Here is a 17,309-nt window from a genome sequence, read left to right as displayed (position 1 = left end):
GAGGTCGCTCTCATCATAGCCTGTTTCTTACTCCTTAAATGCTGCCAGCAAGATCCATTCCACACATCCATCATCCACACACAGATAGGGTTCTGATTATTATTATGTGGCAGACTAATATGCGAGCGGATTGGCTGAGGTTCCATCTGTGCGCCCGGGGCCTGCTTTGGATAAATCACAGGAGTTCAGGAGACCAGAATAACCACTTCCACTCCTTCTGCTGTTAAGAATTAATGGTACTTTTGATCTGAATGTCGCTCGCTACTTTTATAAATTATTGCTCATTTATCAACTATTTTGTGCGCAAGACAGCAATGACTTCTGCATTGAGTGCGGTTTATTTTAATCCAATATAAGCGCTAGTGATGTTTAAGTCTAGTTCTACTAATCAAACTCCTAAAAGAAATTCACAAGACCTCACACAATGTCTTTATTGGGCGCTCTGGCATTAGGCAATCAGCCTTTGGTGTTTCCAGGGAGTTATGGAAGCCCAGATTTTCTTGATGCTTTTTGTCACTTCTTTGTTTTTGGGTCAGGTACCCCTCACTTTCCTCTTGATAATAAAGTATCCCCTTGCCCATTCACCGTTCGCGGACCCGCATGTTCGCAGATTCCTCCCCACTTAATGTAGTGTATTTTCACGACCATAAGGTGTATTTAGTCTTAAATTCTCACCAAAATAGACAGGGCTCCTTGTCGTGTGGAACCCATTATGTGAATGGTGAGTTCCAAAATCTGTAAATCTGTGAGAAGTACTGCAGTTTTCGGCAAGACTGGACAGCCTTTGTGGCGTGAGCGGGTCTGCTTTGTGTCTAAATTTTAATTACAAAATTGCAATGATGAAATGCTCAAATATAATGTCTCACTTCAACACATGCCTTATTGGGTTTGCATCAAAATATCCTGGCGGGGACAGCAGGAAGAAATCATGTCAAGAGCTACTGTCCAGAGTCCAAGCTAGTCAGCAGCAACTCCGTGTTTGGGCACAACAAGCTACTTTGGCAATTGTGAGAAATTAAAATCCATTCACAGATGGGGTGTTTGCCAAAACGGTGTATGAACATCAGAAGTATGTGGAGGCATCCTCCTCCAAAAAAGGCCTGTTTCATCCATGTTAAAAACTTGCTCCCATTAACGCTCACTGATGAGGTTAAAGGGAATGGAAGGACCACAATGTACGTTTTTGCTAATATTATACAGTTTTTATGCTGAATACGAATCTTAAATCCGTTATGAAGGAAACATTTTTATTTTTTGATTATCTGCAACAAATGATCGCACATTGCTGTATCCGCCGGAAAAGGACAGACACGTGGTAGAAGGAATCAGGAGCATGGTGTTGGACGTTGTGACAACAACATGGAACACTGGAAGAACGCCAATGAATTTTCCGATAATTTGAGCAATGAACATTAATCTGAAGGGCCCCACAAAGACAATGAAGAATACTAGGTTTATGAAGGTGTTAAAGGGTATCAATTTGAGGCAATTAGACAGCACACGTTCAAATTCAGACAAAGTAGCTGGCGATGAAGATGCCAACACAGCAGACAGTCAGACCCATCGTGGAAGCTATGCCTCGTGTTGGAAATATCGACTGGCAAGCGTTTGTGAAGTTCTTGTTTGGTTTAGTTCATCATAAACTGATAAATAGTAAAGGCTTCGATATCCAGAATATATATATGAAGTATTTGGTCTTGTTTTGAAATTATGCAAATGCCTTGTATTTAGTGATTTGGTACGAGACAACCACGAAGACTACTTTGCGTGTAAAATGCTTAATATTGCACCAAAACACACAGAAGCCGACAATGTGGTCCAAGTTGGTATAGTTTCACAAATAAGTAATATAAAAATAATAAAATAATAATAAATAATTTTACGGATTGGTTTTATCTTACAATCACTGAGGAATTCTTGAAACTAATGGGTTTTTCTTTGGCGTGAATACAAAACCTTATTGTCGTTCCAAAACAGCCCATCGCAGAATTTGTGACATCAGAGGTCCACCCACGAAATGAGTCATTTTGCAGGTAAGAGAAACTAGGTCAAAAATCACAGACTTTAATTGATAAACGCTTCAATTTTCTGGTAAAAACATAAAATAGGATATACATTTTATGGAACAGTTGAACATATATTTTTGTCTAGATAAGATAATTTGCGTTAGAAATTAGACATTCTATACACTTTACCAAACTCTTCCTCCATGTAAAGAATGAGGTTGTATCTTTTTGGAAATTTTTAGAACCAGCCATTGCTGGCCAAAAAGCCTTGTCCTTGAGGGGGCGAATGACATTGCAGGGTCCAGCAAGGAAAAAAGTGCCCTCTCTAGAGCCCTGGAGGACATCCCAGTAGGTACCACAGTGAGTGCCCATGCCATTTGCCGCACAAAGTGGTTGATTCTTCCCGCTGGATCCCAAAAAGGATAAAAGTGTCAGCGAACTTACCTCTTTTTGGGCACCGCAGTGGAAGCTTTCGGTGGGGCACAACGCTGAGGTGGTATTCTAACTAATCAAAAAATTTTATCGTTTTTAAAAAAAAAATAAAGTTATTGGAAGCACATCACTAAGATACAGTACAAATGCGAGGCGGTCAACGGCGTGAACGAGAAAGGCACAAGGAAATGGGTGGGACAAGGGAAGTTGATGATTGAGGCTTCGATGATGCGCAACCAGCTCACGGGATAAAGCCTCTCGCCCTTGCGATATGCCGATCTGGCTGTATTTTTCATGACCTGCAAAGAACTGAAGACGCAAAACGTGAAGTGCAAACCGGCGAGGGAACCCTTTAACTTTAATCCCATTATTCTCTAAAAGTACCCTTAAAAATATATATATATATTTTTGCAAAAATAGATTTTTTTTGTTGTTGCAGAAATTACCCATTAATTCATCAGTACACAATCATTTTTTGTAAAATAAAATGTACCAATGTTTAAACTTGTATATAAAGATGTTTAAAATGGTGCTGACTTTTTAATTTCACTAGCTTGCATGTGTACGCCAAGCAATCTGCTGATTAATTTTGATTGCGAATTGGCATATTAAATATATTGTCCTTGGAATACATCTCTTACCATGACAATCAATTGCCTTTATTGCCTTGACATGAACTTGCTTCACATGTAATAGCTTGTCAGATTCAATTCATTTGATCCCAATCAAGCCACATGAACTGGCTGTGCCCTGGAAGGCTATCAAGACAATCTGCGAGATTGGCTGCAGTCTACCGTATTTCATTCTAATGCTTGACTGTACTCCCTTGATTTACCTTTTGTATTTTGGGAATAAACAATTTCTTTTTTCCATTTATTTATGTCACTGACTTTATTTTTTTATGTCAACATGTCAATGATTGCAGTAAAATCATCTGTATAGAAGACCTAATTTATTCTCTATAATTCCATAGTGTGCTTTTGCTTGAATTTTTTTAATTTTTATTTTAACGCAAGGCTGACATTAATAATTGGAATTACTGCAAACTGGTTCACAGAGAATTAAAGCCTTATCGTCCCCCTTTTACAAAGCCAAAGCCACTGCAGTTTTCCCATTGTTTCTCCTCAAAAACTCACTTTTTCAGAGAAGTCTGTCAGCTGACTTTGCAATTTGGCCAACTGTGACAAAGATGAGTGCCTGTACTTAAGTCATACACTTAACCTCATCTTTTTTGTCTCTTTAGGTTCAACTACCGATCAACACATCATCTCACAACCAATGGTTTCTATGAATTTCTTAACTGGTTTGATGAAAGAGCATGGTACCCCTTGGGACGGATTGTTGGTGGCACAGTAAGTTGTTCATAACAAAAGGTCATACTCTTAATCACACATTTTCTGGTTTATCAAGAATGGTTCTCTTGGTATTAACACATTTTGATAGGAAAAATAATGAAACTTTGCAATATTTTAGTTATCTATTTACAATGAGCTCCTCGAAGAACACAAAAAATGTCACTATGTTCTCCTTGGGGGTAGAGGTTAACCCTGACCCACCATAATACAGTGAAGAAATGTTTTTGAACACCCAGCTATATTGCAAGTTCTCCCAGTTAGAAATCATGGAGGGGTCTGAAATTTTCATCGTGGTGCATGTCTACTTTGAGAGAAATAATCTAAAAAGAAAAATCCAGAAATCACAATCTATGTTTTTTTTTTTTTTTTAACAATTCATTTGTGTGATACAGCTGTGGAGTGCTTATGTACCCCCCCCCCCCACTTACATTCTCGTATCCATCCTTCCATCCATCCATTTTCTTAGCTGTTCACGGGGGAGCGCTAGAGCCTATCCTAGCAGTCAATGGGCAGGAGGTGGTGTACGCCCTGAACTGGTTCCAAGCCAGTCATAGAGCACATCGAGACAAACAGCCGCACTCACGATCACACCTAGGGGCAATTTGGAGCGTCCAATTAATGTTGCATGTTTTTGGAATGTATGAGGAAATCGGAGTGCCCGGAGAAAACCCACGCAGGCATGGGGAGAACAGGCAAACACCACACAGGCGGGTCCGTGATTGAACCCGGGACCTAAGAACTGTGAGGCCAACGCTTTCCAGCTGAGAGACACCGTGCCGCCCACATTCTCGTTGTATAGACTATATTTCACTTATTCATTCCCACCACATTTCGGTTGTACAGTAGGGTTCACGATCCTTGTCTTGCATGCTTCTTCTCCTATCCTTGTCCTTTCCTGCCTTCACAGGGTGTAGCGCTACAGTCATGCAACATCCATATTTACTTTTTCTTTCTTGTAGATGTGTAATGATTTACTTTATTCATTCTGTTTACCGTTAGCTCTTTAATTTTGGTCCTTATCTCTCTCGCCCCTCTAGAAGTTCTGTTCATCTGATCGACTCTGATCCTCAACCTTTAATTAAAATACCAAGAAATCAGAGAGGAAGCCCAAAAACTCCACTGTAACGCATTAAAATTGTTCTGGCATGAAGGGGATGCAGATTCACCATTCTGCTTGATTAAACAGCCGAACAGAACCCCACCCCAAAAAAGTGATTCCAAAGACAGCTGCATTGAATGACTTGTGCTCAATTGGGGGTCAATAGATTCTAGTAGTTGTCAAACTGGGGCGAAAAATCATGAATGAATTGAATAAATTTTGGGGGGCACTGCATTTATTTTCACTTACCAGAGTCTAGACCTCAGGGCTTGTTCATTCAAGAAATCACTTAAATAGCAAACCTGTCCGAGAAAATGAAGTTGGCCAAAATATCTCAAAAAGCTGCCACAAAAATAACACAATCTTTCGATTGAAATTCAAGACATGAGAATTAAAGTAATTGTCTATCCGGAATGTTACAAAGCCATTTCGAAAAATTTCAGATTCTAACTATGGTGAGAGCCGCTAGAGAACTATTATGCAAAAATGGAGAAAACTTTGAAGAGTGGCGAACCCCCCCAGGAGGGTCCGGCCTACAAACATTAGCTCGAAAAAAGTGACGGGTTCATCCAGGAGATCAAAAAAAGAAGAGCATCTACAGAACATCTAAAAAATGTTACGGCTCCCTTGCTACAGTTAAGATCAGTGTTGTAGTGTGATAGTCCGGTGTTTGTTTGCCTCTTCAGTCCCTTGATAACTTGCAGTCATTAACCAGAAACTCCTCAAGTCTGTTCTGTCACTAGTTTGTGAACTCAAGCAGAAGTGGGTTCTGGAGGAGGAAAACAATCTAAAACACACCAGTATGTCAATTTCTGAATTGCTTAAGTGAAAATGGTTTTGTAGTGGTCGAGCCAAAGTCTGGTCTTGACTCCAGTATTATAACCTTAAAAATGACATTCATGCTTGAAAGCCATCCAGTGTTTCAAAATTAAAATGATTCTGCAAGGACATGTTGGCTAAAATATCACCAGAATGATGCAAAAGATTCATTGCCAGTAATCGTAAATGCAAATCCTTCTCCAGGAAGCAGTTTGTTTGTCCCCATGATCCTAAGAGCTTAGTTGTCTAGAGCTTCACGCCCCTGCTCGGCTCACCCATAAGAAACGGATTCTAGGTGAGGGACCAGACAGAGCATGGTTATAAGACTCCTATGAAGAAAATACAAATTCACCAAGGTTTCCCTTGCCCAGATGCGGGTCACCGAGCCCCGCTTCTGCAGCCAGGCCTGGAAGTGGGGCTTGAATTCGAGAGCCTGGTTGACAGGTCTTCACCCATGAGACACAGCCCAAAAGCGTAATGTGGGTCCCTCTTCCCTTTCTCCCCTTTGGGAGTGGCCTTTGGGCCGGGGTGCTGGGTGGTAGCCAGAAGCAGTGACCTTGGCTATCCGATCCCCGACTACAGAAGTTGGCTCTAGCAATGTGGAGCTTCTCTCTGACAGGGAAAGAGCCCAAGCTGGTGTGTGAGGTAGAGAAGTTCTGACCAGAAATAGTCGTACTTGCCACACACTGCTTGGGCTCTGGTACCAGTCCTCTTGAGAGGGGTTGGACTCTCTTCCACTCTGGAGTTGCCCACAGTGAGAGGCGCCACGCCGGTGTGGGTATTCTTATTGCACCCCGGCTCAGCGCCTGTACTTTGGGGTTCATCCTGGTAGATGGAAGGGTAGCCTCTCGCCGCCTTCAGGTAAGAGGGATGAGTCCTGGCTGCTGTTTGTTCCAGCTGGTGCATTTTTTCACTTTTCTCATCCTGCAGATGCATACAGATTCAGACATTCCTTATCAATTTTGTACTGTATGTAAATATTAAGCCTCTAAGCACTCAGGTGGATACGCCATTTAGCAAATAGCTCCTTCATCAGTTAATATGACAGTTGACTTTTTTTCTTTCAAGATCAGTCCAGCTTTCCTCTTTCACTACAACCCATCATGTATTCCGCAGAGAGCTCCCAGTTATGCTTTCTCAATAATGTAAAAGAAAGAACTTTCTTTAATGTAACAGTTCGAAAAGAGCACTATACAGTGCAGTGGAAAAGCACTTTATTTTCATTTTTTTTGCATATAAAACACAAAGATTTCAAATCATCAACCCAATTCTAATATCATTGAGGCAACCCAAGGAAATGCAAAATGGAGTTTTCAAATAATTCAATTTATTAAGGTACAAAAAAAAATTCAAACATTTCTGACCATCTAGGAAAAAGTAATTGCCCCGTGAAGCTAATAACCGGGTGTGTCACCCTTGGCAGCAATAGCTGAAAGAGGAAGAAATTGCAGAATTGTTTCAACTCTACCATATTTGAGGGTTTTCTCGCATGAACTATCCATATAAGGTCACACCACAGTATCTCAATTGGATGGACCACGAGGCAGGAGGCGAGGCACCCTCAAACCAGCTACCAGTCAACCATAGGGAACATAGAGATAGAACACAGCCGCACTCACAATCACACTTTGGGATAATTTAGAGTGTCCAATTAATGTTGCATGGTTTTGGGAGATGGGAGGAAGTCGGAGTGCCCGGAGAAAACTCACGCAGGCACTGGGTCAATGTGCAACTCCACACAGGCAGCGCCGGGATTTGAACCCCAGTCCTCAGAACTGTGAAGCTAACACTCCACAACTGCTCCACCGTGCCACCTTTGTTTCATCATAGGAATCCAATTATTATTATTAATTTTTTTTTTTTTTTTTTTAAATGCCTGTCGCAATTTAAAACCAGTCACCAGCCTCAGGTTTTTGGATCACTTTTACTTTGGTTAATTTTGATTTAGAAGAAGGGGTACTAGTAGTTATCTCTATGGTCTTGAGACTATTCTTGCCTTTGCAACGAAGCAAGGTGAGGTATATTTGCTTCTTCATAAAGGTGCTTTCAAAGATACTTTGGTGGTGCTCAAAATGATTTGGAGTGTCAAAAGTTTTTCATAGTAGGACAACATTCCGATGCTCCACAGATGTGTCATAAGCAATTAGAATTTTGTCTTGATTGCGACCATACCACAGCCTCCTAATTTGGGACTTCACCACTTTTACGGTAGGCTTTTCATCTAGGTGTCCCTAATAGGTTAGGTGTCTTTCAATGTCTTCTCTGACTTTTGGCTATTTTTAGACACTATAAGTCTACACCCAGCCTCGAGTCAGCTTTTCTTCTCAACTAACCAAAATAGATCCTAGATTGAAATGACCTTTTACAATGTGTCAAATTAACCAAAATTTAGTTTTCCTATTTATTTATTTATAAATTTATTTATTTTATTTACAAAACGTTTTCCATTGTCACTGTTAATTTGCTTTTGGAATGCTATAGCATGGTATTATGTCGCGACATAATACATTTGTTACTGTTAAAGCACCAAAGTGTTTTGTTTGAAATAACTCTATCCATTTAGAGAATGCTTCTGTAATGGCCAAACAGTATTTTTTTTTCTTCTTCACTTCGATCTAATTCAATAAAATCTATATATAGTCTTTGAAAGGGATAAGTAGGTGTCGGAAACCTCTCCCTTTTTGGTCTGAGCCTTGTGGGTTATGTTTAGCACAGATCAAACATGCTTTCTAAAAAAAATTCCCATAAATTGAATAATGTATCTACTCTTCATTTCCCTCCTGTTGAGGCATGTAAAAAGCATGGCTCATTGTGGCCTCCCATTTATATGTTTTTTTGTAAAATGGGTTTTTGTTCTGTGCTAACAAACTCCATCTTTTTATTTATTTATTCCCCACCGTTTGTGCCAATTTTCCTGTTCTATCTTTGAGCTTTGTTGTTGCACATTATTAGGTGTTTGGTTATTTTCCAAAGGCTGATCTCTCTCTGGCCATTTCTACTTTTGGCTCATATTTCTGCTAACTTTTGACAATCATGTTTTGTTCCATCTTCATGATGTGGTCTTAAAATCAGAGGATGGAACAAAACTATGGTTGAACTTGTTTCTTACAGCAATAAATGTCACAGTAACTGCTCTTACACACTGGGGTAATGCACATGCTACGCTGAGTCTCTATATTGTTGCACTAAAACGTAGTTAATAAAATGACCTTTACAATCTACAATCTGCATAAAGGATTTTGCTATAGTTTGGCACTCGTTCCTTTATCTCACAGAAAGCTTTTTCTGATTCTTCTGTCCATTTTTAATAATGATTTTCTTTTGAGGTCATCCTCATACATTAATTTGGACAAAGGTGCGGTTATTGTTGCATAATTTGTTTGTGGTTTTGGTGCATTAAGTACAACAATTTTTTTTTTTTTAATCTAAAATTGTTCTTCCTGTGCTAAGGTTATATCCTAAGTTTTTAACTTATTTACACATTTGTAGTTTATTTTCACTCAATTTGTGCCCTTTTTCAACCAGATGTTTTGTTACTTTTCCTCAGTGAGCGTTAAGTCTCCTTAACTCCTCCTGAACCTTGGTAAACCCCTCCTATCATTCATCTTGATAAAAGATATCTGTAGACTTCTGTTTGTTTTTTTTCTCTTATTATTTTACTTATTTTTCTCTTTTTAGCATGCAGGATTAGATTTACATACTCCTCCAATGTGTCTGCAGACAGGCCGATGTAACGTTTGTTAACTTACCTGCGAATTGGATCTTTTGAACCTGGAGAGCATTCTTCAACTGATGTTGAAGAGGCCCATTTGTATCTTTATCTGCCTGCCACCCGCTTTTAGTCTTGAATACAGTTGTCATTTACACTCTATATTCCTCAAAAGGCTCATCCTTTTGTTTTACTATTCTTGTTTAATTTGCTCTGTCTAAAATGCTTGGTTGCTCTCTGAATTTTCAAATTTACTGCAGATTGATTTTTGTCGGCTTTGTGTGAAGTAATAACTTCCACACCATTTTCAACATAATTCTTAGTTCAAGTCCTATACACTAAAATAGTCGAGTCAGCGCCATTTCAAGTCAGTCCCGTCTGCTCTAGTCATTCTATATAGTGTTGTCTCAATGTGAAGGTAGTAGTAAGTCAGTGGGTTTTTTTTTCTCTTGTCTTTTTGTTTCTAGTGTCCTTTACAGTGGTCCTGTCTCATCATCTTCCTTTCCATGTAACAACAGATCTTTCTGCCTGTTTGTTCTTCCTTTCTACTTTATCTTTCTTTTTCTGACCCCTGAACATTTTGTCATCTCACAGTTCTGTACTGCTACATGGCTCAAGTCTCTCCTGAGGTCAAAGGGAGTGTTTGTGAGGGCAGCAGCCCCTGCACCACATGCTGAGAGCTTTTTGTCATTTACATTTCACTCGTATTTTCTCTGCCCTGGACACTTCTTCCAATTCAAATGATCAGTTTTCTTTTCCCCCATCGAATTGTATCCCTTTAACACATTGTGTTAGGGAACCCTTTTAATCCATTTGCTAAATTCAGGAGCACAGTGAACCACATACAATACTACTTTTAAATCTCTCTCTCTCTCTCTCTCTCTCTCTCTTCTCTCTCTCTCTCTCTCTCTCTCTCTCTCTCTCTCTCTCTCTCTCTCTCTCTCTCTCTCTCTCTCTCTCTCTCTCTCTCTCTATATATATTTAGTAATCACCATGGGTATCGTCATACCCATTTTAGGCCATTTTATTAAGGTCACCGTTTATTTCTACAATTTATCATCTCAACAGGATTATTATTACTATTGTTTTTTATTTACTTATTTATACATATTTATTTTCCAAATTAGGCTGGCTAGCAAAGTTGTATCTAATTCATCTAATCAATCATTAAGCTAATTTATCTACTTATTTTAGTTTTTTTAGGCTTTGTGCCTCGACAAGCTCCCAATCCTTGGAAGTTAATTCACTTCTTCCCTTCTTTGTTTACTGCTATTATTACCCATTTTGAGAATTTGGAGCCAAGACACTACACCTATTGTGTACTAAGGTTGGCTTTTGTATTAGACAGGGTGACTGTTCAAAATTCTCATTTATTTCTCAAGCTTCTACCCACCAAGGTGGAGAAATCTTGCTTGTGCTTCCAAATGAGCTGTCACTTGAGATCCTGTCTCTCACTCAATCGTTTACACAGACACACAAGCACCATTCGATGTTATTGTATTGTATCATTTGTTATTGATGTACTAAAGTATTGTTTAACACGGAATTTAAGTGCGCAAGTCCGCCCTCGCATTTCCACAACTTTTGGTGTATAGACGAGTCCGCCCTTGTAACACGGAATTTAACTGTATTCTAAACAGACGAGTCCTCCCTTGTTACACGGAATTTAACTGTATCCTGTATAGACGAGTCCCCCCTCGTTACACGGAATTTAACTGTACCTCCTACACGTTGCCTTCGTGAAGACTGCGACGGTGCCTTCACGTGGATTTTATGTCGACACTCACTCATTCATACCCCACAAGGAAAATGATTCTTACCGGCACGTCTTCTTGTCCCTCGGATTTCCGGCAACCTTCAGATCCCAGTTTGAGAGCTCGAGGACCAGTTCCTTAACGGGTCTGTGTTGCCGTGGCCACGGTCTTCCTGGATGTCGACTCTGAAGCTAGGATCCTCGGGTATGTTGGAATCCGGCTCGAAGGACCAAGTAAATGTTAGGTTTAAACCCAACCGCTGGATGAATTATACAAATGAAGGCACAAGAAAGGTCTTCAATTTGGGTCTAGAGGACAAACTGGTTTGACTGACCAGCTGCAACGCCAACACCCGCTCTCAGTCAGTCTTACCAGTGTCCCCCTTTTTATTAGTTTCTCAAAACAAATGGTCACAAGATCAAAAAACAAATGGAGGAACAGATGACATTACCAACACAAAGACAAATACTCCGATAAACATAACAATGGTGAATGCCAGTACAGAGACGAATACTAAGGAGACATAATGGTGAATGCCAATACAGAGGCGAATACTAAAGGGACATTTATAACAATGGTGTTGAGGAATACTGCTCAGCAAGGGGGTGCATAACTCAGGGCGTCGCTGGGTTATACTTCAGGTCACACAGCTGCTCGGAAGGGGAATGATTCGGGGAAGGATAATATAAACAAATGCATGATGAAATAATAAATCCAACAGGTTTAAAACTGGACTTTGACTTGGCCACTCCAAATCCTTCAATTTTTTTTTTTTTTTTTTTTGGGCAATAAGAGGTGGACTTGCTGGTGTTTCAGATGGTTGCTGTGCTGCATGATCCAAGAACACTTGAGTTTGAGGGCACGAACTAATGGTCAGCCATTCTCCTTCAGGATTTTGTGGTTCCAATAGTCACAGCAATTTGTCTTGGTCCTGAGGCGGCAAAGCAGCCCCAGACAATCACGCTGGCACCAACATTCTACACTATTGGCAAAATGTACTTTAAATGCTGTGCCAGTTTTATGCTAGATGTAACGGGCAAAACATCTTCCAAAAAGTTACATTTTTGACTCGTCAGCCCACAGAATGTTTCTTCAAAATTCTCGAGTACCTTCAGGCTGTTTTTTTTTTTTTTGGCCAAATATAAGACAAGTCTTTGTATTCTTAGCTGACAGCAGGGGCTTTCGCCTGGGAACTCTCCATGGATACTATTTTTGGCCAGTGTCTTTCTTATGGTGGAGTCAGGAACACTGACCTTAACTGAGGCCAGTGAAGCCTGCAAGTCTTTAGATGTTGTTCAAGGAACTTTTGTGATGACCTGGATAAGTCATCTTCACACTCTTTTAATAATTTTAGTAACTTTATTTGGTCGTCCATTCCTGGGAAGGTTTGCCACTGTTCAGTTTTTTCTCATTTGTGGTGACAGTGGTTTGCTGGAGCCCTAAAGCCTTGGAAAAGCCTTTGTATCCTTTTCCAGACTGATGGATTTCACTTTTTTGAATTTCTTTGGATCGTGGCACATCGTTCTTCACATTCTCTGAGTGATTCTATTTAAGTGATTTCTTGATTCAACAAGAAATCATGTTTGGTGGGGCCTGTGAAATCGAATTTACCTTTCCCAAATTTGTGGTTAGTCACCATGATTTAACAAGTGGGCACATTGACTTTTTCCACACAGAAACAGGTAGGTTTGTCATTTTCCCCCTCATGATAAATAAACTCTTCATTTAGGAACTGCATTGTGTCTTTCCCTGGGTTGTGTCAGAGTGATATTAAAGTTGGTTTGATGATTTGAAATCTTTGTGTGATATGCAAAAAAAAAAATCAGGAGGAGGGTGAAATATTTTTTCACGGCATTGTAGGATGATGACACAGGTGGACCTTTGAAATCTTTTAAGTACCTTTTTGTATTTGGAATGAGAAATGTGCCAAATGCATCTCTGTTAATTTTTTTCACATACAACTGCCATACAGAACCAGTTGAATTGAGATTCGAAACCTTGTAGAACAACTCATAATTATCCTAATAATCCTCTGTGCTAGCGTTCAAGTCACGTTTGATTTGTTTTGAACTACATCAAGCTCAGGTCTCATAGGTGCGGGCCAATTACTGGTACTGAAGGGAAACAGATGCATAGGTTGCTGATAATGTGAACACACATCAGGGACAGTACACACGTTAAACTCAGAATTGCTTCAGTCAAGACACCACCAGTTCGGACTACGCACGATCAGAATTAGATTGGCAAGGCATTGCTCTGCTCCATAATTACAATCAGAGTGGAAGTTAGCATATATTCTTCATGAATGTTAAATACCTCACACAGAATTGACTTGAGTTCTTTGTCCATTGAAGTTATGCCTTCTGATTTAAAGCTAATCTGTTACATGCGGAATGTCGTGTGACCTTTGTGGAACACGTGGCAGCTGACTTCCTGTGGATCTTACAGAGTAAAGTTTCTACTTTGCCTGACAAACAATCAGACTCCAAAAACAAAATCCTTGTTCTATTAAATTTTGTTACCTTGCACCATTCCGGATGATACATATAATGAATGCAGCGTTGATTTTTGGCTTTCTGTTTCTGGTACTATTTAATGTGGAAAACAACAGCCCAAAGCAGATGCAAGTGGAGCCACAGTATGTACCACAGTATGGCGCATTGAAAAAACGGCATGTCTATGCTTCTATCTTGAATTGGATGATATGTATGTATGTTAAGTATGTACCTTTTATCGCTTATCAATGAAACTACTCAGGTGGGTCCCTGAGTGTTGCTTTACCATTATTCAATTATTAAATATTAATAAAACTAGACCCCGAGAATTACAGTTATCAAATCAGATTTTTCACATTCTCTTTGTATTATCTCATTACATTCATTAAAAACATGTATTTCGTCATTGTTTTCCTCTCTGCCCACCTACACAGGTATATCCAGGATTAATGGTGACTGCAGGACTCATCCACTATGTGCTCAACTTGCTTCACATCACTGTCCACATTCGTGATGTATGTGTCTTTCTGGCGCCGGTATTCAGTGGTCTCACGGCCATCTCCACGTTCTTGCTGACGCGGGAGCTGTGGAACCAGGGTGCAGGGCTGCTGGCGGCCTGCTTCATTGCAATTGTCCCTGGCTACATCTCACGCTCCGTTGCTGGCTCATTTGACAATGAGGGTATTGCTATCTTTGCCCTGCAGTTCACCTACTATCTATGGGTATGTTAAAAGCTTGATTTGATTTTTAATAATTTGTTGGTGAATGTTAGAAAAGGAAGAGACTTACTCTGGGTGCGCATATGCATAATACAAGTCACTTACATTTGAAAAATATCCAGGTGTGGCCAGTCATGCTCGAAGATAAAGTTGTAGGTGTGATTAGGGATGTAAACCAAAGACCTTAAAATAATTTACTGGATTAATATACAGTGATGAAAGTCCTCTGGATTTTCCCGGAATCCTGGATTTTTAAATTTTCATGAAAATTGCTCCAAAAAATTGCCTAAAATGAATCCGGATATTAATTGACAACATTGAATGAACATGCGTTTCAGTTCATTGTTTTGCTTTCACGAGCGTAGCCATGTTGAGGCACGAACACTAGTAAGAGTAACGCTCCTCCCCTCGCATTCTCTCAAGACGTCGCTTATTTTGTGTGGTCTTGACATTAATTTACGTGTTACGTTGCTAACTAAGCAAGTCTGCTCCAAACACAACCGGTATTCACCCTGAAACAGGAAATATAAGTTAATAGTACTGCGCATGTACGAAAGCGCATGTTCACAACTGCTTCACGTAATGCAAGCGCATTTACGTCGAAAGTCATCAACATCATGAGCCATGTCAAAGAAAATTCAGTTACACCAGGCAGGGGTGCTCTTTGCGTCGATCGTGAGGCAGTGTGACAGTGTTAAAAAAACAGAAAAAACCAAAACAAAACAACAACATTAGAGTATCATCCACCTTGTCGCTTGATTCAGGGGTGGCCAATACGCGGAGCGCATGCAGATAATGGCGCGTTCTAGCAAGCCGGCCTCGTATTTACGGCAGTCCCGCCCCTCCCCAACAATACGTCAGGATTGCCGACAGCAATGTTTGTTCCAATGTATCGCGAGCTTATTGCCAGGAACGCCGATTATGTTGAACTTTTATTCACATAAAGTTTGTCAGATCAAGAATTTTTATCGATGAAAAATTTTGATATTTTATATCGTGTTCTATTTTTATCATTTGAAATTGGAAATGATCATTTCTGAGTTTTAAATTTTATTTTTCTGTTTTAGTTATGTATTTGTTTTTTATTTTTAATTTACAGTTATGTTATATTAATCCAGTAAATTATTTTAAAGCCATCCCTAATCACACCCGCAACTTTATCTGCGAGCATGACTGACCACACCCGTACATTTTTCAAGTGTGTGTGTGTGTATATATATATATATATATATATATATATTGCTGGACAGTGTAGAAATTCTAGGATATATTTTCATGTATATTCTATATCTATACTATAATATGTATAATGTGGGGGAAAGGACCATTTTAGATGTCTTTTTACTGAATAGTTCACTTAATTCATTTGTCTTGAGATAAGATGGCATATATAAAGCATATTTTAATGACAAATATGATTTTGTGCTATCCAGTGATGGGGGGGATGGGGGGCAAAAAAAATCTGGGCTTGGGCCTTGGGGAACTTCTGCGCAATTTTTTTTTTGGTCAGGACTTCAATTTTTGTCTGAATTTTGTTCACAGATATCATCAGAATGCAATACAGCCATCCATTTTTTTCAAAAATTTCCCGGGGCGGCCCTAGTTCTAGCATTTGTATTTTCAGGAAATTTCACAAAAGTCCACTTTCATCTCTAAATATAACATAACTGTGAATTAAAAATAAAATAAATAAATAACTAAAATAGAAAACAAATATTTGAAACTCAAATAATTTCCAATTTCAACTGATATTAGTAGAACATGATATAAAACGGTATTTGAAATTTTTCATCAATAAAAATGTAAAAATTTTAACGCACAAACACAGATAACCGATATGCATAAACGAAGCAAAACCACTATGGTGCTGGGGACAAAATGGTGGACGAGCCACAGGCGTCGTGAAGTCAAAATGTTGTTGATCGAAGATGTTTTAACCTGAGGACTCCCTGTATATATTTATTGAAAAAGAACCACATAAGGTCAAATGCATAAAATGAGTATTCAGTCCAGCTGTATAAATCTTATCTAGTTAGCTGATTAACTCATTTGCACATTGTCTTGTACATGAATAGTAATTTACAACAAATTAAATTTTTTGGGATGACATTAACAGGTTCACATTTTATCAAATTGCAACATGTAAAATTATACCCCTTTGTTCACGTTCAGTGGACACACTTTATTTTGCCAGAAAAGCGGCTCTATTTTATGTTGTATAGCCTTAGATTATGAATTATAGATCAGAGGTCTTGAAAAGAATGTAGGGTTTCTATGCGCATCTTGAGGAGTCCAACTAATGGTAAGCCCTCACAATATTATGACCTTTTGGAGGCGAATAGAATATGGAAGAGATTTGTGAATATAGCAATCCCTAATAATATATCACGTGTTATCCGAACAGGAAGTATATATTATTTTAGCAATTAAAGTCAACATGCTAGTGTTTCTGGAGTTTTTAGTTTACTACCCCCCCCCCCCCCCACACACACACACACACACACACACACACACACATCAGATTCTCTAGTGTGCAAGTATGAAAGGAAAGCGGTCTGCATTGCAGTCTATCAGTCTATTAGAATTGCCCTCAGGTTTCTCTCTTTTTTTTTTTAAGTTCATATTACATCATTTAATTTGGTCCTTGCCAAAGCAGACAAAAGAAGGAAAAATGCAGACACTGTTTTTGTTAGCAATTTTCATGAAAATTGGATAATTCTTTTCCCCTTCCGTCCTGTCATAAAAATTCTGTAAAAATGATACATGAATGCCAACATTTGGGGTGGGGGGGCTGTTCAGTGGCCTGATATGCGTGTTTGTGTGTGTGTTGGGGGGGTTGATCGCAGTGACTGTGGTGGAGAAAGCAAGAAACAGACTGCAAATAGGAAGCCAGTTTGCTAGAACCCGTCCACATAAAAACA

The 17,309-nt window shown here is 39.3% G+C and overlaps 1 protein-coding gene across 1 annotated transcript in view; it reads left to right on the top strand.

The window, feature by feature from the left end:
• stt3b (STT3 oligosaccharyltransferase complex catalytic subunit B) overlaps nucleotides 1–17,309 on the top strand; it is an 84,086-nt gene that overhangs the window by 27,327 nt on the left and 39,450 nt on the right. The window contains exons 2-3 of the mRNA XM_061821566.1: nucleotides 3,682–3,790; nucleotides 14,104–14,391. Of these exons, the coding sequence (XP_061677550.1) occupies nucleotides 3,682–3,790; nucleotides 14,104–14,391 (397 nt within the window). The remainder of the gene's footprint in view (nucleotides 1–3,681; nucleotides 3,791–14,103; nucleotides 14,392–17,309) is intronic.

This window comes from Syngnathoides biaculeatus, chromosome 1 (genome assembly GCF_019802595.1).
Source record: "Syngnathoides biaculeatus isolate LvHL_M chromosome 1, ASM1980259v1, whole genome shotgun sequence".
In the NCBI taxonomy this organism is placed as follows: Eukaryota; Metazoa; Chordata; class Actinopteri; order Syngnathiformes; family Syngnathidae; genus Syngnathoides; species Syngnathoides biaculeatus.
The sequence above is the reverse complement of the archived record's forward strand: the minus strand, read 5'-3'. Positions and strand labels throughout refer to the sequence as shown.